This window comes from Phascolarctos cinereus, unplaced genomic scaffold, assembly GCF_003287225.1.
Source record: "Phascolarctos cinereus isolate Bilbo 61053 unplaced genomic scaffold, phaCin_HiC Scaffold_726;HRSCAF=1367, whole genome shotgun sequence".
Taxonomy (NCBI): domain Eukaryota; kingdom Metazoa; phylum Chordata; class Mammalia; order Diprotodontia; family Phascolarctidae; genus Phascolarctos; species Phascolarctos cinereus.
In genome coordinates, this window is record NW_027556098.1 from 126,905,446 (window position 1) to 126,929,763 (window position 24,318).

Below are 24,318 nucleotides of genomic sequence, written 5' to 3' on the forward strand. Positions count from 1 at the left end.
CACAGAGGTAGGAGATTTTAGCTAGTTCTCAAGGTTGAAAGGCAGAAGAAAAAAGGGGATTTTATTTATTCTCTTCCTCATTGCCTCATTTTCTACTTCCTTTCCTTTCCTTCTTCTTCCCTTCTTCCTTTCTCCCCCATTCTCTCATACTTATCTGTCTTTTCACCTTCTTTTCTTTTGCCTTCTTTTCATATTTTCCTTATTTACTTCTACCTTTTTAATCTGTCTCTATTTCTGTCTGTGTGTGTCTCTGTCTCTATCTCTCTGTCTCTGTGTATCTCTCTGTCTCTGTCTCCTTCCCTCCCCCCTTAGTTGGACATAATATAAAATGAATTTTTTATTATTTATTTTATGTTCTCCCTCTAAATTTAAAAAGTATGAACAGAAAGTTTTATATTTGTTTCAAAAGAAAAATCGCACTTCAGTTTTCATTGGTTTACTTTTCATTGATTTACTTTTCTCTCTTGCTCAGTCAAACTCGATTGAAAAAAAAAAAGTTCCCCATCCTCCCTAGAAGGAAGGAAGGTAGCCTTTCCAAAACCCAACCCCGATTCTTTTTGTGCCATATTTGTATCAGCTGGAGTTGTATAAAACATTTTTTATTCTGTTTTACAATGTAGAATCATAGATTCTCTGACTCTGAAGGATCCTAAGAGGTCACCTAGTCCAACCCATACCAAAGGAGAAACACTTGCATAACACCCTTGACAAATGGTCATCCAGCCTCCATTAGAGGATTTTTTTTTCCTTTTTGGTGAGGCTATCAGGGTTAAGTGATTTGCCCAGGGTCACACAGCTAGTAATTATCATGTGTCTAAGGTCGTATTTGAACTCAGATCCTCCTGACTCCAAGGCCAGAGCTCTATCTACTGCGCCACCTAGCTGCCCCTTAGCAGATTTCTAGTAGAGCAGAACCAACTACCTTACAAGGCAGGTGATTCCACTTTTAGCCAGAAACTTTTCTTCAAATCAAATAGAAATCTCCTCTCAGCAGTTTCTACCCATTGCTCCTATCTTTGCTCCCTGGGCCCAACAAAATAAATTGAATTAGATGGTCTCGAGGATCTTTTCCAGCTTTATATCCTGTGCTCCTAAGTCTAAACCCTTCCAGAAGATAGCTCTTCAGACACCTAAAGGCAGTTATTACATCCCCAGCCAAGTCTTTTCTCTAAGCTAAACAGCCAAGTGGCACAGTGGATATAGCCTGGCTTGGAGTTCAAGAAGACTATCTTCCTGAGTTCAGATCTGGCCTCAGACACCTGCTAGCTGTGTGACCCTGGGCAAGTCACTTAGTTCTGTTTGTCTCCATTTCCTCATCTGTAAAATGAGCTGAAGAAGGAAATGGCAAACCACTCTAGTATCTTTGTCATGAAAACTCCAAATGGGCTCACTAAGAGTCAGATATGACTGAACGGCAGCAAAACATCCCCAGTTCCTTCATTTGAGTCTGCTCAATTATCCTGGTCACTGACCTCTGGAAACATTCCACTTTGTAACCAGAAATGAATACAGTACTGCAAAGGCAGAACACAGCAAAGAGGTTAATGTAACCTAAAATGTTTTGGCTGCTAAATCACATTTTTTACTGGGATATTGACTTGCAGTCCATTGAAACCTCCATGCCTTTTCCACATGAACTACATCTCTGTCATCCTGTGCTGTGCAAATGATTTTTGTGATTCAATGTACCAGAATTTGCATTTATTTTTTAAATTTAATCTTATTTAAAAATGTTTAATTGTCTTATTAGGTTTGGCCCATCATTCTACCTTATCAGGATCCTGATTCATCTGGTATATTAATTCTTCTAATTTAATGCCTCCTATGCATTTGATTGGCATGTCACCTCTTTCATCACCCAAGTCATTTGATAAAAATGTTGAATGAAACAGGGCCAAAGACAAAACCATGCGGCATTCCGTTAGAGATCTCTCTCAGGTTTACATTTACCTATTAGTCACTACTTGTTATAATTGTTGTAATTCAACCAGCTCCATATCTACCTGTCAGCTAGCCCACATTTTTTGGTCTCTTTCACAAGAATGTCAGAAGAGACTTTGTCAGATCCCTTGCTAGAATCCAGGTATACTATGTGATTGGTATTCCTTTGATCTACAAGCTATCTTAAAAAGAAATATAACCTTTTAAAATTTCATTTTTATCATGGACTTTAAAAAAATCAACAAACATAAATATTTATATATACAAAGAACAAAAAAAGAGAAAGGGTTGTATATGAAACTGAACTTTTCTTACTTACAGTTTTTAAGTATATATTAAACTTAACCTACCAGTACCTAAATTGTCCTGCTTGTCTGTGTCCCCTTCTGAATGTCCTTCTACTCTTTTCTATGTACTTTTTGTATCATTGATGTGCTTTTCTTTGTACTCTTTTTTTAAGCTTCATTATTACTATCTACTCACTTCCCTCCACAATTCTCTCCCACTCTCCAAAAGAAGCTCCCTCTCCCCATGACAAATAAGTATAGACAAGCGAAACAAATTCAAACATTGATCATGTTTGAAAATGTGTGTCACCCACACCTCTCTACCAAGGTGGAGTGACAGGGCAGGGAGCATGCCTCATTGTCAGGGCATGACATGTTAGGATGCATCTATACTGACTCATATGATCATTGTTTCCCTCTCTAAATGCTCACAAACTGTCCCTTTAATACCATACTTTAGAATTTTGCCAGGATTCAAAGTCAAATTCACTGACCTACGGTTTAAATAAAGCATCTTATTTCCTTTTTGAAAATACTAAACAACATTTGCTAATCTCTGGTTTTTTAGCCCCTCTCCCATTCTTTGAGATTTATCAAAGAGCAGTGACAAACACATCCTAACGCTCTTTCAGTCCTCAGGGTGCAAGTTCCTCTGTGTCTGGTGACTTGATGCCATCAGGAAATCTAGGTGATTTCTTACTGTTCTCACTTGGGATCCCAATTTGGGGTCCCAATTCCCTATTAACCATTTTTGTCCAAGCTTTCTCAGTCCCTTGATCATCTTTGTTGGTAGAAAATACAGAAGCATAACAAGAGCCAAATAGTTTTGCCTTCTGTTTGTCATCCATTATCATCCATCAAGTTTGCTATAAGCTGTCTTATTCCTTCTTTGATCTTTTTCTTCCCAAACTAACTTTAAAAATGACCCTTTTGTATTTATTATACACAATGTTCCAGTAGGGATGTGGCCTTGACAACCATTATAATTAAACAGCCTAAGTTACGAAATTGCTACAATTTTTATAGGGCGTATTTAAAACTATAATTAATTGCTCACCATAAAATGAAAGAAGTCAAAAGGCTAATGGAACATTTGGGATAAGAACTAGACCTAATAGCAAAAGCACACTTAATTTTAGATATTTTGCTTATTTGTTAAGACAGGTGAGATTCACATCACAGAGGTTTTATTTTTAGGTTTTTCTTTTGGTTTCATTACCTGGCAAATACATTTTTCCTTTGTAGTCTTCTGTATCATCAGTGACACGCAGTGGTCTTATTATAGTGGATTACTGGAAAGAGAACTAGACCCAGGGTCAGGATTACTATAGCTCCAATTAGCTTTGTGACTATGAGGTAATTCTGTGCCCCAATTTCCCCAGATGTACAATGAACAAATTCCATTATATGAATATATGAAAGATCTTTTCTGCTCTAAAATTCCATGATCCTCTAAAGTCCCATTATTTCAGAGTCTTAAAGGTAATAGCATAATTCGTTAGTTGTTCAGGCAGTCATGTCTGACTCTTCATGCGATTTTCTTGGCAAAGATACTGGAGTGGTTTGCTACTTCCTTCTCCAGCAGATCATCTTTTGTCAGAACTCTCCACTACTGTCCATCTTGGGTAACCCTGCATGGTATAGTTGATACTTTCATTGAGCCACGTAAGCCCCTCTGCTATGACAAGGCAGTGATCCAGGAGGGGCAGCATAATTTGGAGGACCCAGAGAGATTTTGGAAACTATCAAGTGCGATGCAAAAGTAGGACGTTATAATGAACAGTATAATGGCAAGAGATCTGGGTTTGAAGAAGACCTGGGTTCAAATCTCAGGTATGCTGATGACCTTGGGAATCTCATGACACCTTCAATATACCATTTCTTTAAAAATATATTGAAGCCTTTTTCCAGGAAGCAAAGTCAAGCTCACTAATTTATAATCTCAGTAACCGAGGAATGTTATTCCCATTTTTGAAAATCCTGACCTCATCTGCCTTCTTCCAGTTCTGCCACATTTCCTCTTTGCCACTATTTTTCAAAGAGCAATAATAGTACAACAATCGAATGCACAAGTTTTCTGGTACCCTTGTGTTAATATAACATAAAAACATAGACATACATCTCCTAAACACACAGGGAACATTAGTAGAGGATTAATATCTTAACTATCAGTGGGTATAGGACTTTGATGCAGTGGATAGAGCACCAGGCCTGCAGTCAGGAAGACCTGAGTTCAAATCTGGCCTCAGACCATAACTAGCTGGGTGACCCTAAGCAAGTCACTTAACCCTGTTTGCCTCAGTTTCCTCATCTGTAAAATGAGCTGGAGAAGAAAATGGCAAACCATCCCAGTGTCTTTGCCAAGAAAACCCCACATGGGGGCAGAAAGAGTCAGACACAACTGAAAGAACTGAACAAAAACACAATATTGAACAAAGGCAATAAATCAGCAATATGCATTAACTGTCCCAGAGTTCATTTTATTTTTTTTACTGGCGGCCTTGATATGAAGCATACCCTCCTGAAAGGAAAGCCTGGAACAGATCAGAGATAAACAGTACATTCTAATTAGCTAAGGAACTACATCTCTGAAGAAATAGTTGGCTCTGTGGCCTATACTCAGGAAGCTTCTAGCTGGGGTTAACTGAGACAAAGGAGACTGGAGAGAGGAAAGAATGGGAAGTACTTCCATATGTTTGTGGGCAGTATCTATCAGTATATAACATCTCTGTGGGCACCCACAGACTTGAACTAGACCCAGAGGTATTCATAGACTGGCAAACTAAACTACACCAAATATTGATATCATGAAATATCTAATTTGCTCTATGTCTCCCGGGACCAAAGCTATAGGAATGAGAGTTTAACAAGAGCTAATAGCTTCTTCATTCTGGTCTTTGTCAACCAATCCACTCTTCTCCGTTTAATACCATGAAGTAGCTAAGTGACACAGTGGAGTGAGTGCTAGATCTGGAGTCAGGAGGGCCTGAGTTCAAATCCTACCTCGGACAAGTATCTGATCTCTATAACCCTGAGCAAGTTAGTTTCCTCATCTGTAAAATGGGGATAATAATAGCACCTATCCCACAGGGTTGTTGTGAAGATCAAATAAGATAACATATACACAGATTTTTTTTGTAACTCTTAAAGCTAGCTACTACTACTACCCTAACAAAGTTGGTTTTTATCTTAAATTTTGAAAATCATTCCCTTTTTGCACTCTCCCTCCCTTCCTTTCTCTCTTCTTCTCTCTCTATAGTCACAAAAAAAAAAGGCCCTAGGAATAATATCTATAGCAGGGGTTTTTAACCTTTTCTTTTTGTGTGATAAACCTCCTTGGCAGTCTGGTGAAACCAATGGACTCCGCAGAATAACAATTTGGGGGGGGGTTGTTTGTTTTTTAGGCAATTGGGGTTAAGTGACTTGCCCAGGGTCATACAGCTAGTAAGTATCAAGTCTCTGAGGTCAGATTTGAACTCAGGTCCTCCTGACTCCAGGGCTGGACCTCTATCTACTGTGCCACCTAGCTGCCCCTAGAATAACAGTTTTAATGCCAAAAAATTAAATACATAGACTTAGAAAGGAAACAGGTAAGTTTAAACCTGGTCTTTGTCCTCAAGGACCTTATGGTCTAGAATGGAGATGACACCAACACAAATTTGTATAATTTCACAATATTACCTGATAAGAGCATTCACAATTTTTTACCAAACAAATAACAACAACAAACCCAACCCTGCAACTCTAGTAGTTGTGCCTCATAAAATTACCACTTATCCTTATTTGCTTTTCCATTTTTCTTTCAGGAAACTCTGTTGGGGAAACTCCCAAAGCTGGGAGTTTCTTGTGGTTAAAAATAATTTTCCCTCAGGGCCAAGAACTGATCCTTTCTTCAGTATCTCTGTGTCAAAAACCAAGCATTGATTAATTGCATAGTAGCAGCCTGTGTGAATCACAGCATGGCAGAGTAGATGGAGAACCAGATTCAGAGTCTGGATGTCCTGGGTTCAAGTTCTGTCTCACATAATCTGGGTAGTACTGGGCAAATGGCCAGTTCCCCCAAACAACGCTAGTAGACTATAAATTGTAGGGTGGTTGCTAGTCCGACTTAGTAGGTGGGGCTTCCTCATCAGGTCTCTGCAGACCAAATAAATACCATATACGAGGAAATGCTAGGGTCAGTTAGGTGGAGCAGTGGATAGAGCACCAGCCCTGGAGTCAGGAGGACCTGAGTTCAAATTCGATCTCAGACACTTGACACTTACTAGCTGTGTCAACCTGAGTAAGTCACTTGACCCTAATTGCCTTTAAAAAAAAAAAAAGGAAATGCTATATGCTGTGGATTCAGAAGCAAAAATCAATCAGTCCTCAACCTCAAGGAGTTTATAATTTATAAATAAATCACAAGGCAATTTGAAGAGGGAAGGAACGTTAATGAGGGAGGAGTCATAAAAACTCTTCAATTCTCCCTGCTTACTGCCCCTATTAATATGCTTAAATTGTAACCTATAAATAAATCTTTTCTATTTGTTAGGTTTCTCTGTTATTGCAAATTCCTAGAGGACCAGAGACCTTGTTAGTGCAGTTTTCTTTCAAATAGTAGAGTTACAAATGCTTTCTGATTGCTTATTCAGTGGCTCAGGCCATTAGAATCAAAGTGAGTTTTAGAATTGAACCTCCTTACTGAGCTGCCTTTTGGTGAAGTTCACAGGGCAATGCATTGATCCCTATTGGAAGATCAATGCTTATTATGTAATTATAAGGGCTGTTTCTATCCAGCATTACTTGGGTCAGTTAGCACACTAGATGGAAACGTGTTGCAGACAAGGCCAAGGTCTAGAGTCTGATTCCCTCAGTATCAGCTTCATCTTGACTAACAAAAACCCTTCTTATTCATGGCTAAGGTCTGTATCCCTTCCTCACCTTACCCCTAGTCATCTTCCAGGTCAGCATCATCTCTGGTAAGGAATAGAGAGGAAGGGACTAGGTAAGAGACTGTGGGTACTTCAGTACAACATTGTATTGCAGAATTGAAGCTTTAAAAGGGATCTCGGCAGCAGGCTACCCTAATTGATGCCCCAAAGGAGCTCTTAATTCAGCCCTCTAGGGATAAACACAATCAGGCTTGATTCTTCATGATAGCTCCACAAACTACTTGAAGAAAGTGGTCAGATTCGCCCCTGACCTTTTCAGGGTTAAATGTCCCCACGTCCCTCCTAGCAATTGTCATATAACATGGACTCAAGGCCTGTTGGGTCAGTCACAACACCTTCGTTTTTGAAAGGTGGCATTATTTTTGGTGCATGGTAATACATTTTGTTATGGTCCCAGAAAATATGTCTGGTCCTTTTTTTGTTTGGTTTTGAGGTTTATAGTAATTGCAGCATGAGCTAACAGTGACTTCTTCCCTCCCTGTGTTTTTGTTTCCCAGTTTTGGATACTGCTGGGCAAGAGGAATTCAGTGCAATGAGGGAACAATACATGAGGACAGGAGATGGCTTTCTCATCGTTTTCTCTGTCACAGATAAAGCCAGCTTCGAGCATGTAGACCGGTTTCACCAGCTCATCCTCAGAGTCAAAGACAGGTGAGTCATGACCAACCTTGGGTTATTGGTGGGGGTAGGGAGGGAACAAGTCATGTATTAATTAATCTATTGGGCTAGATTGAAGGGATGAAACAACCCAAGGGCTCTACTGGGATCCTCTCAATATTAGGAGAAATGGAAAAAGGCCCTGTGGGGAAGCTGGGTGAGGCAGTGAATAGAGTGCTGGGCCTAGAAACAGAAGACTCATGTTTGTGAATTCAAATCTGGCCTCAGACACTTACTAGCTTGTGTGACTCTCTACAAGTCACTTAATCCTGTTTGCCTCAGTTTCCTTATCTGTAAAATGTGCAGGAGAAGGAAATGGCAAAACACGCTAGTATCTGCCAAGAAAACCCCAAATGGGGGGGTCACAAAGAGTCAACATTCCTGAACAACAGCAACAAAAAGGGCCTCTAGCTCTTTAGGTGGAGCCCTTGTGGCCAGCTTAGAGGAGGGCACGGGTATGATTTGCACAGTACGGGCAGGTGCAGAGGGACTACGATCTATACTGTTGGATGGACTATCCACAAAACAGATCCATCTGACTGTTTGAGAAGAACAAAGGAAGGAAGCGTGCATTCATTAAGCCAGGCGTTGTGCTAAGCACCTTACAATTGTTGTCCCATTTGATCATCACAACGACTCTGGAAGGTAGGTGCTATTATCATCCACATTTTACACTTGAGGAAACTGAGGTACACAGAGATTAAATAGGGTCCAGAGATTTGCCCAGGGTCACATATCTGAGTAAATATCCGAAATTGGACTTGAACTCAGTCTTCTTGACTCCAAGCTCAGTGCTATAGCCACTGCCCCACCTAGTTGTCTCCAAAGTAGACTCAGCATTAAGGACATCATTCCTTTAGCATGGGGAGACAAGAACACATTCTCCTAGGCTCTGAAATGGATCCCCGGGGATGAAGAGACTTAGACTTTCTTCTGCCAGAGCTCAGTGTAGCCAGTATCAAATTGAAACTGAAAGCATTTGTTATTGAGGGAAGTAAATATTGCCTAAGTGTATTTTGCTCTACATTGAAGAAGTAAGGAAATGAAAGTGGCTTCATAGTACTGAGGATAAAGCCTGGTAGACTTTTAGGTATGGAAGAAGCCACGTATTATCAAATATACTATCAAATATGGCCAACATGTTGATTTGTTTTCCCATCTATATTTCTCTGTTTCAAGAAAAGTTGTACTCATTGAGGTATGAGTGGGGTAGATCTAAATCATTTTTTAATATATTCTTGCCTTCTCCTACCCAATAAAGTTATAAAAAAGCCCACTAAAAAGAAAAAAGCAATTCAGCAAACCTAATCAATGCATCAGCTCTATCTGAAAGTATATGCAATATTCCACACTCTCACTTCTGCAATGAGGGAAGGAAGATACATTTTCTCAATTTTGCTCTTGGACCAGGCTTGTCATTATAATTGCACAGTATTCAGTTTCATCAATAAAATGCTTTTTAAAAAGAAGCAGCAGAAATGAGATTAAATTATTTTCTGCTATGGTAATTATTTTTCTTCTTAAAAAAAGTTTTATTGATGACTTTTGTTCTCATTCCACAGCAATTTCTGCATATACCCTTCCCCCCCAAAAAATGAACTCCTCCTCCTAACAAACAAAACACTGAGATTGTCAGTGTATCTGTCTTCTTTGCCGTATCAGTTAAGGTTGAACCATTTATAAACTAATTGTGAATGTGGTATTCTGTCCTCATGGTTCCCCATATTTCTACCAAAAGGAGGGGAGTATATTTTATTATCTGTTCTTTGTGTGATAAGGCTCACTTTTAATACAGGACAAGGCCAGCCCTAGGCAAAAATTGTGAAATAGTTAAAGTTTGTCTGGTCCTCAACCTCATCCTGAACCCTGTAGACTCATACTACACCTTTAAACCTAGGACTTATTACTACCACATTTCCCATTCTTTCACCTGTCTCCCACCCGCATTGGTTCCCACCCACCCCTCACCATTAAAATGTAACTGTGTGCATCAGTTCAAGAATACAAATTTAACATCCCCATTCATCCATATACCCAGAGAGGAAGGCCAAACTCTAAGTGGCCCATAGATCTACTTAATGTGCTGAACTGTAGACAGCTGGAAATGAATAAGGCATACATAGTTTTGAGGGTCAAAGAAGTCACTCCCCATTAAATATCACCTCATGCAAAGAAGATATCTCTGCCTGAAAGAACAGGAAGGAGACAAAGGAAGTGTTCGCACACTCTCTAAGCAAGTGTTTACCCATCCTTTCTTTTGGAGGCTATTATTTACAATGCTAACTTCATCCGCAGAGAAGATTAATGGCTACCAGGAGCTATGGATTTGATTCTTACTGTAGAAGAGAGTTCCCTACAATTCCCTTTTGGCATCAAAAGAAAGCTTTTTATCTAGCTGTCTTTAGGTAAAATCTCTTAGGAACCCAAGATAGGAAAAGTACCCAGGTCCTTAAGAGATAGCTTTCCTTTGCTGATTTTCCTATGAATGATCCCCCTAAACCTGAAAATATCAGAAGAAAAAAAATTCCTAGGTGTAAATAGGCCCTAAGCTGTTAAATTATATTCAGAGAATAGGTCATGAACCAGTTCACGGTGTACTCTTAAAAGTTTTGAATTCTGGGGCAACTAGGTGGCAAAGTAGATACAGCACCAGCCCTGGAGTCAGGGGGACCTGAATTCAAATCCATCCTCAGACATATAATACTCACTAGCTGTGTGACTCTGGGCAAGTCACTTGACCTCAGTTGACTCACCAAAAAAAAAGTTTTGAATTCTCACTTCAATGAAGACATTTCCAAGCCCCAATCAATGCTCCATTGGTTTTGAGCAATATTTGATACAATGAAATTCTGGTATAATGAAACTAATCTGGAGGTCTCTTTACATTTCAGGATTTCAACAATACCTTTTCAGAAAAAAAAATTTTAAATATTTCCATGAAATTGGTAACACAATTAGAAAACATACAAAGACAAATCTAAGGAAATGCAACAAATTATGTCCAATACTAGTGGAGTTAGGGCCAATTTTAACATATTCCTAGTTCCTCATTGATGCTCCCCACCTCCTCTCTTCCAAAACAAATACACACACACACACACACACACACACAGACACTGTCTCTCTCTCTCATACACTTATACTCTAACACACTGTCACACACATACACACTAACATACATTCTCACACTCACATACATAATAACACACCTTCACTTTCACACATCTATAACACACTAACACATACACACACACTCCCATGCACACATATACACTAATACACACTCATACACATACATACTAACATACTGTCACACACATACATTCTCACACTCACACATACACTATAACATTCATATACACACTAACATACTCTTATACTCACACTCATGCACACTAACACACTCAAACACTCTCCAGTTCATATACACATAACACACTAACACATACAGATACATATACACATATACATACACATACACTTAGAGAGAAGTCTCTTTCCTGAATTAGGACAAAGGTGAGTGTTTGGGGACTGTATGCCAAGTGGTATGACCCCATTCTCTAGCTAAACAATTTTGACTCATCATTTTAGGAGTATTTGATTTCCTCTCAGCCAGGTATCCATCACTCTCAGTGGGAACCACACACATTGCTATAATGTGGCAGAACTAGCTCCTTAACAAGGCATAGTCTTTTGCCAACACTCTTTGTTTCCTCTTAGAACGAAGTGAAGAAGTAGACCAAAGAAAATGCCAAAGAACAAGAAAAGACATCCAAGAGAGGGAACCTTGAAAAGAAAAGAGGAACAAAATTTAAAAAAATATAGAACAGAGGTCTTCAGTTGCCTGCCCTTCCCCTCAGTGTCATTTTTCAGGCTGTGGTTGGCTTTTTCTGGGAATAGCCCACAGTTAGATAACTGCCTCTCTGTGGATCCTTGTTCTAGAGTACCTCTGACAACTTACCTAAGAGGGCTATATCAAGATACCTGTTTTTTAGTCAGAAGACCTTGGGTTCAAAACCTAGCTCAGCAATTTACGTCTTATGTAATCCTGGGCAAGTTATTTAATTCTGCAGGGCATCAGTACCATTTTCTAGAAAACTAGTGTGGTTGGACTAGACCAGTGGTGTCCAACTCCAATAGAAATGGACCATTTCAGGCCCCATATTGACTAAGAGAGCCATATGTTAACATAATTTATGTAGTATTGTATGTTTATCTATTTTGTTAAACATTTCCTAATTACATTTTAGAGGCAACTAAGTGACACAGTGGATAGAGCACAGGGCCTGGAGTCAGGAAGACCTGGATTTAAATCCTGCCTCTAGAGTTAAGTGACCTGGGCAAGTCACTTAACCCTGGGGTTTTTTTGTTTGTTTGTTTTTGTTTCACTTAACACTGTTTGCCTCAGTTTTCTCATCTGTAAAATGAGCTGGAGAAGGAAATAACATGCCACTCCAGAATCTTTGCAAAGAAAACCCCAAACGGGGTCACAAAGAATTGGATATGGCTGAAAAACAACTGTCTCTGGTTTGGGCTATGATTGGTTTGATACCTCTAAACTACATGGTCTCTGAGGTACCTTCCAGTTCTAAATTTATCATTCTGTGATCCTAAAATGCTCTTCCTCCCATGCCATAATGGGTAAAGAGGGGAGTAGGTCATCGCACAGTTCATTTTTACCCTAATTACTTTTGATTACTTTCAGGTTTTGACTTTGACACTAAGACAGGTCCTACAACTTAGCCTACATAGGCCCTGACAGGAGAACCTTAGAGATCATGTGATCCAGACCATTTTACATATGCAGAAATTTGGGAATAGATGGGAAGTAAATTGCCCACAGTGACAAGACTAGTGTCAAGACTAGGGAAAGAATTCATGCCTTACAGTTTTTCCTAGGCCAGTGTTCTTTCACCTATAACCTCATTTGTCTGCACCTTTGCTTTTGACATTTGATTGGAACTATGGATTAGCAGGTAATGAGCTAGTAAATACCTTTTTATTCTTACCTTTAATTTTAATTTGTCAGTTGATGAGGCATTCATTCAGAATTCCAGCTGGCTGACTAGGTAAAACAAACAAAAAATAATCTAGTGAAACCCTAATTAGTCAAGTCCCGACTTTCCTTTCCCTTCTCCACCTCCCCATCAAGGAAAAACGCTATGTTGTGGAAAGAGTCCTGCACTTGGAGTCGGGTGACCTGAGATAGAATCGACTCTAGATCAATGATCCCATGATAAATGGAAAATGAGATAATGTGTAATCCTGGCCAAAATAGGAAACCACAAATCTCCACAAGAACTGAGTTAATGATTAGCAGGTGCAGAGCAAACTTGCATGGTGTGCAGTTTTTCTGTAACGTTGCCAGTAAGGTGTAGCAGTGAAGGTAAGGAGTCCTCTTTGTACAATGGAGAGAGGTCATAGGACCAGAGGTCAAATTTCACTACCTGTCTGACCTTGGACAAGTCACTTAACTCCCCTGGCCTCAGTTTCCCCAACTGTAAAATGAGGGGATTGGTCTAGACTTGATGGCCTCTGAGTACCCCTCCAGCACTAGATCTAGATTGTATGACCCTGTCTAACTCTGAATGATATTTCAGATGACGCAAGGAAGACTGATGTAGCTAACATGTGGGATGACAGACTCAGGATCCAAAAAGAATTTAATAGGTTACAATGATGGCTATCTTGAGTAAGATGAAATTTAATAGGAATAAATATATGAACAGCAACTAGGTGGTGCAATGAATAGAGTGCTGGGCCTGGAGTCAGGAAGACCTGAGTCCAAATCCAACCTCAGACACTTACTACCTGGGTGACCCTAGGCAAGTCACTTAACCCTGTTTGCCTCAGTTTCCTCATCTGTAAAATGAGCTGGAGAAGAAAATGGCAAACCACTCCAGTATCTTTTCTAAGAAAACCCCAAATGGGGTCACGAAGAGTCAGACAGGAATGGAAAATGACTGAATAACAACAACAAACTGTAAAGTGCTAATGTCATAGAAATGTTAGTCTAACATTACTATGTAATTGAGAGGCAACAAAGGATGGTAATTAGAGAACTGGATGCTTAGTTAGAAGGACACTAGTCCTAATTCTGTCTCTGGCATATGCTGGCTATGTGACCTTGGGCAAGTCACTTAACCTCTCAATGTTTCCGGACAGGTTTCTGAGAGTCAAGTTGATGATCTTAATTGGTAGAGACAGTTTCTTCACTGGGGAGCTCCACACAATTGCAAAATCACTAGTCATTTGAGAAATGTCTTTAAATATTAATAAGATTAGTATCTGGGTATATACTTAGCATTCAAATACTTGTTGGTTTGGCTTTTACTTTTGAAAATAAAAATAAAAAGCACTCCTTTATACTCTACAGTGAATATTTGATAATTAAATACAGCCTGAATCCTATCTGGGAAAGCATTGTCATGGAGCTCTTCCAATTGAATGCTGTGAATTCCACTGAATCCTGGTACATCCTTGGAACCTGGTGTGGTCAGTGTTTATCTGTATTTAAGGGCAATGGAATCACTGAGAAGTATTTTTTTAAAAAGATCATTTTAATGCCAACATTTTTTCTTGAGAACACATCTGTAAATTTATAACGGGAGTCATTAGACTCCATGAGAGAATTAGGAGTCTATATAAAAGAATTTCACCTTTTGCTCCACTGTTTAGGAAGGCTTCTAATACCTTTAAATAATACCTTTGGAAATGGTGTGGGAAGAAATGGAGAGTCACCTGGGTGCCTCCATGTCCTGTTCCAGGCCAAAGGAGAACTCATGTAGACAAGTTGGAAGCAGAAGAGCTGGAGAATCTGAAATCAAAGTGCTTTGGTGGATTTTTTTTTAATAGTAGGTAATAGAGAGTACTTCAAAGATGCCGTTTTTGACTATTTTGAGGCAAAACTTCCTGAAAATACTTACAGAACAGGGTGAGAGCTGGAAGGGACCTTAGAGATCATTTGGTCCAACTCCTTCATTTTCAGAGATGAACAGACTGAGGCCCAGAGGAGGGGCTTACTTCAGGCTACATGTACTTGAGTTGGTGACACGTTAGGACAATAAAAAAAATCTCAAAAAATTCACAGATGAGATTTGACAGCCAAATAAGCCTGCTTTTCTATTTTTACCACCTCTTATACCTCAAGATAGAACTTGCTTCTCAAGCCTGAGCCCTCTCCAGCCAGATCAAAACCCTTCAGTTTTTTAATACTTTATTTAGCCTTATTTTACTTTTCATTTGACCAATAGTTTATTTTTGGACACGAGAAGCCACCAGTTGGAATATTGTAGATGGAGTTATTTTCCAGTTATGGGTTGGATTGGATGGCCACTGCAGTCCCTTCCTACGTACCTGAATTTCTGTAATTCTGTTATTGAATCTATGTGTTTCTGTTCTAAAAATAGCATATTGCTCTCCTTGTTTTTCCTTCCATCCATTTATCTTTGGATCCAAGTTGATGATCATACTCACTCTTTTCTACAAGAGGGTGGATAGGAAAAGAGACAACTTTCATTAAAGAGATGGGCAGTGGGGAGGGACGGGGAGAGGGGACGGGGAGAGAGAGAAAGGGAGAGGAGAGGAGAGAGTTGGAGGAGGGGAAGGATTGGGGAGAATGCTTAAGAAAGTTAGAAAAGCTTAAGACAGAGAAAGGAATAAAGAAAAGAGCAAGAGGATGGTGGGTGGCGAGGGAGGGTAAGAAGGAGCAGTATGAGCCATTTTCGCTTGGTAGAAAAAAGTGGGTTGAAATGAAAGCCTTTCCAAAATAGCTGTTTGCCCTCCTCCCCATCCTCTAAGGTCTACTAATGGTAATGTTCAGATTCTCCCCCACCACTTCCAGTGATGATGCTTAGCTTTTTAACACGATACAGAAGAAAGAACTTTGGGAGGACAGAAGGCAAGCATGTTTCTGAAGCTAGAGGCTAGGGGGAGGGGATAGTATAGCTGATAAAGTTTGCCTGGGAGTGTAAAGTTAAACTCCTATTGTTACTGTAGGGATATGGATTAAAAATAATGATGCATTCACAAAATTCTAAGCTCCTTTAGTTTCATGAATTCAGGTTATCAGACTCCTGGAATTGTAGGTTTAGAATTGGAAAGGACCTTAGAGGTGATTTAGGCTAGCTCCCTTATTTTGCAGTTGAGGAAACTGAGGCAAAGAGAGGAAAGAGAACTTGACTAAGATCTCTCACTTAGGAAATAATATTGGCTAGATCAGAATTCAAGGCCTCTGACTCCAATCTAGAGCTTACTTCACTGTACATACTGCTCAGTCATGGCCCTGTGGACCTCTGTCCATGGAGCTTTCCTGGCAAAGAAACTGAAGTGGTTTGCCATTTCCTTCTCATAGCAATTAAGTGACTTGCCCACCGTCACACAACTAGGAAGTTTCTGAGGCTGGATTTGAACTGAGAAAGATGAATCTTCCTGACTCTAGGCCCCACACTTTGTCCACTGAACCACCTAGCTGCATAACACTGCTTCATTCACTTCATTCAAGAAGTAGACAATTAAACTTTCTGAACTACTAAATGTCCCTTTAAAACCAAGAAGTATGTGTCACTCACTCTCTGCTCTTTGGGGTATCTTGCTCTTGAACTTAGCCTGGAACGAACTTTACTAGGTTACCTGAATCAGTGGTCTGAAACTCAAATTGTATGTTTAAGTGAGTAGCACTCACCTATTGGTGCTACTTCTATGAAAATATCTCCTCTCAAAGACATGTCAATGATACATTCTACTGAACCAAGTTGTTGTTGTCGTTGTCGTTGTTGTTGTTCAGTCATTTTAGTCATGTCAAACTCTTTGTGACCCCATTTGGGGTTTTCTTGGCAAAAATACTGGAGTGGTTTACCATTTTCTTCTCCAGCTCATTTTACAGGTAAGGAAACTGAGGCAAACAGGGTTAAGTGACTTGCCCAGAGTCACACAGCTAGTAAGAGTCTGAGGCAGGCAATGAACTCAGGTCTTCCTGACTCCAGGCCAGGCGCTCTTACCCACTGCTCCACCTAGCTGCCCCAAACCAATTATAGCATACACCTATGTATGTCTATATTCATTAGTATAAATGTGTATTTATACATATGTATAATAAATGCATATACATATATATACATATATATGAATACATTCATGAATATATATGTGAGAGACAGCATAAAGCAGTAAAAAGAGAGCTGGCCTCAGAGCCAGGAAGATCTGGATTCGAGTGCCACCTTTAATACATACTGATTATGCGATTTTAAGCAAGTCCCTTAACCTCTCAATGCTCTAAGACTGTAGGGTACACAGAAGGTTCCAGCCTACATTGGTAGAGGGAGTTTCCTCATCTCTGAGTTTTCTATATCGGTGAAACCACAGTTTAAGTCCATATCCCTGTTAAACATTGACATACACATACATGCCTGTGTATATCATAACCATTTACACATGTACATTTTATATGCAGATATATTCATGTTTATATACATTATGTGCACACAAATATATACTTATATATATATAAATATACCACATATACCTTGGGAGACTGATGGCAATTCAGTGGTAAATCTGAGATCCTGGTTCTAGACGTTACCTAAACCATCCCCTGCAGATGAGTATCAGTCTTCTGGTACTGGCGGGCCCATTGGAAGTCTCTCATTGTATGTTACAGGCACACCATTCCTACCCTTTAGGGCAACATCACAGGCTTCTTCTCCAGCCCTCACTGGAAGGTGGAGCCGAAAACATTCTCATCCCAGACACATGTTTTGACATAATATTTTTTTAATGGCAGTAAAAATAGGGTGTTTCCATGGGAGCATTCCTTTCTATTCCATGGACAATAGTGCTTTAACAATGAGAATTGAGGGAGGAGGAAGCAAGAAAAGGAACTCGCTGCAGTAGTTTTTACTCCTTCTGGCACATCAAAGGAAAATCATAGATATTCCCAAAGAAGTGTGCTTAGTGAATCTCAGAAAAACTAGATCAGGCTCTATATGTTTGCTGATCATCCAAAGCATGTAGTAAAGATGAAAGGAACCCCTGAGAATCAAACCCCAGCAGTTGTTTCCCTCATGCTAATTCCCTCTTCATTTGGCTCAGGTAATAAAATGGTTTTGGCCAGGGCTTCGGTGAGCATCTGGCTTCACTTGGGATTCGTCACCAAGATCAATAAAGAATTAACCTTCCAGACAATAGAACTCATTTCTGTAAAATGAAGACTTTGGTCTAGAAGCTCTCTTAGCTCCTTTCTAGCTCTATAATTTTAATGCAAGTCAATTTTTCAGAATCAGGTTACAAGGACCAGGCCCTTATACAAGCCTCTAAAACCTGCTTTTGTTGTTGTTTACTCATGTCTAATTCTTCATGACCCCATCTGGAGTTTTCTTGGCAAAGAGTGATTTGCCACTTCCTTCTCCAGCTCATTTTACAGATGAGGAACTGAGGCAACCAGGGTAAGTGATTTGCCCAGGGTCACATAGCCAGTAAGTATCTGAGGCTGGATTTGAACTCATGAAGATAAATCTTCCTAATTCCAAGCCCAGTGCTATATCCACTGCACCACCCAGCTGCCCCTAAAAAATCTGCTGGTTATTTCTTAAAACCTCATTGTTTTAAGAGATAAGCCTTAAGATGAAAGTGCTTTCTTGCTTCCATTTAAACTAAGAGGCGAATCACAGAATCTCAAAATTGGACAGGATCTTGGGCGCCATCTGGTCCTAATGTTCCTGAGAATGAGCTCCACAACATACCTGACAAGTCTCACCTGGCCTCTGCTTGAAGATCTAGTATGAGGGGAAACCCACTACCTTCTCAGGCAACCTACTCCCTTTTTGGCACTTAGCTGCTAGGGATGATTTAGGGAACATCCAGATCCGTGATCTCAGATTCACCACTGAGTTGCCATCAATCTCCCAAGATGTATTGGCATATGCACACATGTATGTATATGTTTGTGTGCATACACACTGCATGTATGTAACATGTATATATTTGCATCTAATTGTTAGGAAATTTATCCTTACAAAAATTCGTCTAGCCAAAAATCTCTCTGCTGGCAAATTCAACTCATTGCTTCTCGTACTTCCTTCTGGGGCTAAACAGAACAAATCTAGCCTATTTTCCTATACCTGAAAGCACTTCAAATACCTGAAGACTGCTATCATGTTCCCTTTCCCATCTCCTCTTCTCAAGTAAAACATCTTCAGTTCCTTCAATGGTTCTTCACATGGGATGATCTCAAGTTCCATCACTCTTGAGATCACTGGCCTCTAGACACTTTCCAACTTCTCGGTTTCCTTCTTAAGATTTGGTGCTCAAAACTAAAGAAAATAGTACAGATCTAGTCTGACCAGGAAAGAGTGCAATGGAATAGCCCCTAACTGATCATAGGATCATAGATTTCAAAATAGAAGGGATCTTCGAAGTCATCTAGTCCTTCATTTTACAAGTGAATAAATGGAGACAAGTTAAATAGCTTATCCATGTTCACACAGTAGTAAATGGCGGAGTTGGTATTGGAAGTCAAGGCCTCTGACTCCAAATCCATTGCATCATATAGTCTGCCCAGTCCTGGGCCTCTCTCTTTTCAGGTTCCCATGTCATTTCATTCACTGACTCATATTGAGCTTATAAATTTCTTCCACTTTATAATTTTACAAGGGCTATCTCTCATCATCCCTCTACAGCTTGTGACAACCGTTTGATTCTCTTTCTGTACCTGCCTAGCTTTAAGCTCTTTCCAAGACCATGAACAGCCCCACTATAGGACGGATATAAGTAGTAAGAAGAAGAAAAAAAACTTAAACCAAAATTAGTTGAGCTTGTCTGGTTCTTTTGGGGAATCAGAGAGAATAGATGTGGTATGATAATGAGATAAAACTACAGTCCTAAATAGATTGAACTTTCTAGATTAATTTTGCATCTCAGTTTCCCATACCCTTCCTGGCTCCCAATATCCTAGGTGTTTGGCAATTTGGCCCCTAAAAATAGGTCTTGGGGAATATAGAGGCCAGCATCTCTCTCTTGTGTCCAAATATGGTTGCTTTGTGTATGACTTTACCACTGTTAGTATTATGGCAGGCTAACTAACTACTCAAACTTTTACTAGCTGTGTGGCCTGGGGCAAGACACTCAATCCTGTTTGCCTCAGTTTCCTCATCTATAAAATGAGCTGGAGAAGGAAATGTCAAAACACTCCCAAATGGAAAACCCCAAATGGAATCAGAGTTGGACACTACTGAAACAACTGAATAACAACAAACTAACCACTAGATGTGTTTGTCGTTCCTTGTCTTTCTGAGGCCAGTAATCGGTGACATTTGATACATCTGTATTTAATTGTGGTGATATGTTTTTCTTGTCCCCTTATTTCCCAGGGAGTCCTTTCCAATGATCTTGGTGGCCAACAAGGTTGATCTGATGCACTTGAGGAAAATCACCCGGGAACAAGGAAAAGAAATGGCAACAAAACACAATGTAGGTCGCATGGGTGTGTATGGTTTGGGGGGAGGAGGAGCGGTGTCTAAAAATGTCTAAAGGAAGGAATAAAGGTTCAATGATATTGGAGATATGGAGAATTCAGTTTGTGAATAAGAAATGAAACTCCAGATGCCAATTCATCCAATTAAGGAAGAATTAGGAAGGAGAATGATGGGATTTTTGGAAAATGATGATGATGATGATGATTAGCATTTATAAAGTGATTTAAGGTTATGAAAATGTTTTACAAATATCTCACTTGATCCTTACAACAACCCTAGTAAGTAGTAAGTATCTCCATTTTATAGGAGAGGAAACTAAGGCAAACAGAGGTTAAGAGACTTGCCAGAGTCATATGCTTAGTAGGAGGCAAGATTTGAACTCAAGTCTTTCTGATCTGACATGATTATACTATTTGAAATAAAAAAAAATACTTCTTGTTGGAAGGCTAGAGAAACAGAAAGTGAAGTGTTTTAACCTTGCTGTATTTCCATTTTCATTTAAAACTATAGTTAAGGAAGGTGGGAGAGGGAATTCTTAATCATTCTTCATGCTAACACATGATGTGCAGCCTCCTTCTAGGAGATCTTTTAGTAGCCTTGTAGTCACTTTGCTTTGTAGAATCACTCAGCTCCTTCTCCAGAATTTACTTTTGCTTGATTTATACAGGTGGACTATTCTGATAACAGCAGACTTGGTATAAAATTATATACAACCCTCTGTTGGAGAGGGGGTGTGATACAGTGCATGGTGCATCGGGTGGAGGAAAGTCTGGGGAGGGGGGGAAGAAAGAAAGCCCACTTGCCAAAGAATTGGAAGATCTGGATTCACTGGATGTGTGATCCTGGGGAAATCATTTTACCTCTATACTTTAGCTTCCTTATATGTAAAATGGGGGGGGAGGGGAATGATACTTGTACTACCTACCTCACAAGGCTGTTGTAAGGAAAGTATTTTATAAACCACAAAGCACTATGGAAATGTGAGTTGCTGTCATTGAGTTGAGCTGACTATGAGTGATTAGTTCAATTGGTTAGAGGGCACAGGTTCAAACCCTGTGCGAGCCAGTGTTTTCTCTGTTCTTTAACCAGACAACACACCTTCATATATGTGTATATATTCCTTTGCAGTATGTCCCTAAGATCATTCATGCCACCACCAATGCCAAATGCCAATCAGGTGTCACTATCAGGGATACAAACCCGAGTCCCCAGAATAGCAGCACCAGTCCCAGGCCACTGGTCCTGCTTCTGGCCCAATCTCTATGGACGTCATCTGAGGAGGCAAGTCTTGGGAAGATATGACCCAGCAATTGTCCCTTCAGCTCCTGTTTCCCTAACAACCATAGCTACTAAAGACCCAGGGGGAAAACATTCTCATCACAAATCCTCAGCCTGTCAAGTCTTTAAGTATCAGAAAAATATATGGTTTTATTAAAGGAAGTGACACCAAAGAAGACATTTTACCATCTGCCTTGCTGCTATACCCTAAGGAATAGTTGATCTTTCCATTTGTCTTGCAGTTGACATCTCCAATATATATCATCCTCCCCATTAGAATCTAAGTTCTCTGAGAGCAGGAACTGTCTTATTTTTCCATTTATAGCCCTGGTGCTTAGGGCCATGCTTTGCACATAGTAAGCTCCTGATAAATGCTTTTTCACTCATTCATTTCATTCTCTCACTCACTCATTCACACAGGTTTTCCTCAGTCAAAACTCAGCCAGCTTTAAATTTACTAACCAAACAATCACACACATTTCTCCATCTTTTCCACAAAAAAAATTGTTATCAACAATTCACATGTTTAATATGATTGTACATGTATAGCCTATATCAGATTGCATGCCACTTTGGGAAGGGAGGGAGAAAAAATTTGGAACTCAAAATCTTATAAAAGTGAATGTTGAAAACTATCTTTGCATGTAATTGGAAAAAATAAAATACTGTTAAGTGGGGGGGGGGGAAAGAAATCCCAGTTCACAATGTGTACAGATTCATCAGTCTCATTAGTTCTGTCAAAAAAAAAAAAGAAGGAAATTAATTTGGCATGAAAATGAAAGGATTTGACAGATAATCTGCCAAGTTCCTTTTAGTTAAAAGCCCAATGCTCCATAACTTGTCCTTAATGTATGGGTTGGCTCATACTGATTCTCTAAAGGCTCACAAATCATCTACTTACAGAATTTTGCACTGGAATCATCAAAGTAGTTACTTTGTCGTAGACCCTTGCTTTTTCACCTTTTTGAAAATCAGGCTACATTTTCTGTCCTGTAGGCCTCTACCATTTATTCCTAATCGACAAAGTGTTCAAGAGGCTTCTTTGCAAACGATGACATCCTGACATGTGATTCATTCGGACCAGGCAATTTGAACTAACCTTGAGAAGCTAGATGTTCTCTGTCTCCTTCGCTATCTGGGGTTCAGTTCTTCCACGATGAGAATTTTTTTTAACTCTTTCTATTTTAGAGATCATTCTCTTTCAGAGAGAAGACATAGGCAAAATTGGAGCCAAGTAATTTTTCTTTCTCTCTATTAACAGCTAAAATTACTTACTCTACCCCAACAGTAGACCTGTACCCCAGACATATCTTCAAAAAGCACTTTTTGTCATCCTTAACATTTTCAGGAAGCTTTAAATCATAATAGGCTTTAGCCTTCCTGTCACATTGCCTAAAATCTAAGTATTCATATTTAACTGTGTCACCACCACCCCTTCTATTTTTTCCATATATCCTTTGTAAATCTATACCTATTCTGGTCTGTTTGGATGTATTCCTTTTTGTTGTTTTTTTACTTCAGAATGAGAGACATTTGTACTTTCAGAATTTTATTATGGAAGCTTTTCATTCCTGTTGAACTATCTTCCTAGATTCATGTCTTCTTATCTTTTCTCTAAACTTCTGGAAACCTGATTTGCTAAAGTCTATGATGGTTATCAGCTCAACCTTTCCTAACTTAGCTATTGTATATTTCAAGGTGGTGTGTTCATGCTACCCTAAGGTTCCCAACATTTCTATTTCCCCAAGTGGTTCTTGCTTGCTCAGAATTAAGTCCACAGTAGCATCTATCTCTTTGTTGTTTCCTCAGCCTTGTTATAAGGTGAAATTGTCAGTAAGAAAAATCACAATTTTACTTATATGCCCTGATTTTAGCAGAATTTAGTGGATGTCAGGTAGTGGAAGTCTACCCCTACCCCATCACTACTCTATGCTGTCACTGTACCAATTTTGTGATTTATATCATCATCTATATCCTCTATCATGCTGGGTGGTCCATAGTGAACTTACAAAAATATCACTTCTGTTGCCATCCTACCTAGTTAAGGAATAAATTTAGATGACTAGTGATTTCATAGTGATACTCCAAAATATACATGTGAGGAAAGGAAGGTGTTGTGCACAACTAGTTTACCCAGCTACAGAGCCTACCTAGGACCTAGGATTTCCCAATCACCTGAAGAATCAAGACCAGCTTGATCTTTCACTCTGAGCACGCATTGATGAGGCGGGAGAAAAGATGGCAGCAACTCCGTTTATTTTTAGCAAAGCACTTACTTATGTAGTAAAATAACAGGAACTCTTTCTCAAGTTACAATGACGTATAACCCATGCTGTGCTCAAGGACAGTGCATGCACAGTCCGTGCACTTACCTACTACCAATCACAAATACACTGTTAATGACTAATGAGTAACTAGGGAAGTTAGAGATGTATAGAATGGAGCACTGAACCAGTCAACCTTCTCGCGGACCAGCACCCGAGAGGGGCCTCAGCCCTTCAGTGAGATCTCGTGAACTATCTGTGGCCCTCTACATCCTTACAGATCCCTAACAATTCCCCCTTTTTGTTTTTGCCGGAGATGGAGCATATGAAGCTCAGTCCCAAGGTCCTTTATCCAATTAGCTATGCACCTGAGCAAACACGGTCCAAAACACAGCATGGCCAGCAATAGCAAACATAATGGCAATAAAGGAGATAATAAAGACATAAGCCAATGTCCAAGTCATCAAAAGGGTTGCGGAGTTCATCT

At 39.6% G+C, this 24,318-nt stretch overlaps 1 protein-coding gene across 2 annotated transcripts in view; it reads left to right on the forward strand.

The window, feature by feature from the left end:
• The window catches only part of MRAS (muscle RAS oncogene homolog), a 118,312-nt gene that overhangs the window by 75,955 nt on the left and 18,039 nt on the right, over nucleotides 1-24,318 (forward strand). For both annotated transcript variants that reach the window (XM_020986118.2, XM_078146780.1), the window contains 2 exons: nucleotides 7,660-7,813; nucleotides 20,185-20,284. In XM_020986118.2, coding sequence (XP_020841777.1) covers nucleotides 7,660-7,813; nucleotides 20,185-20,284 — 254 coding nt within the window. The remainder of the gene's footprint in view (nucleotides 1-7,659; nucleotides 7,814-20,184; nucleotides 20,285-24,318) is intronic.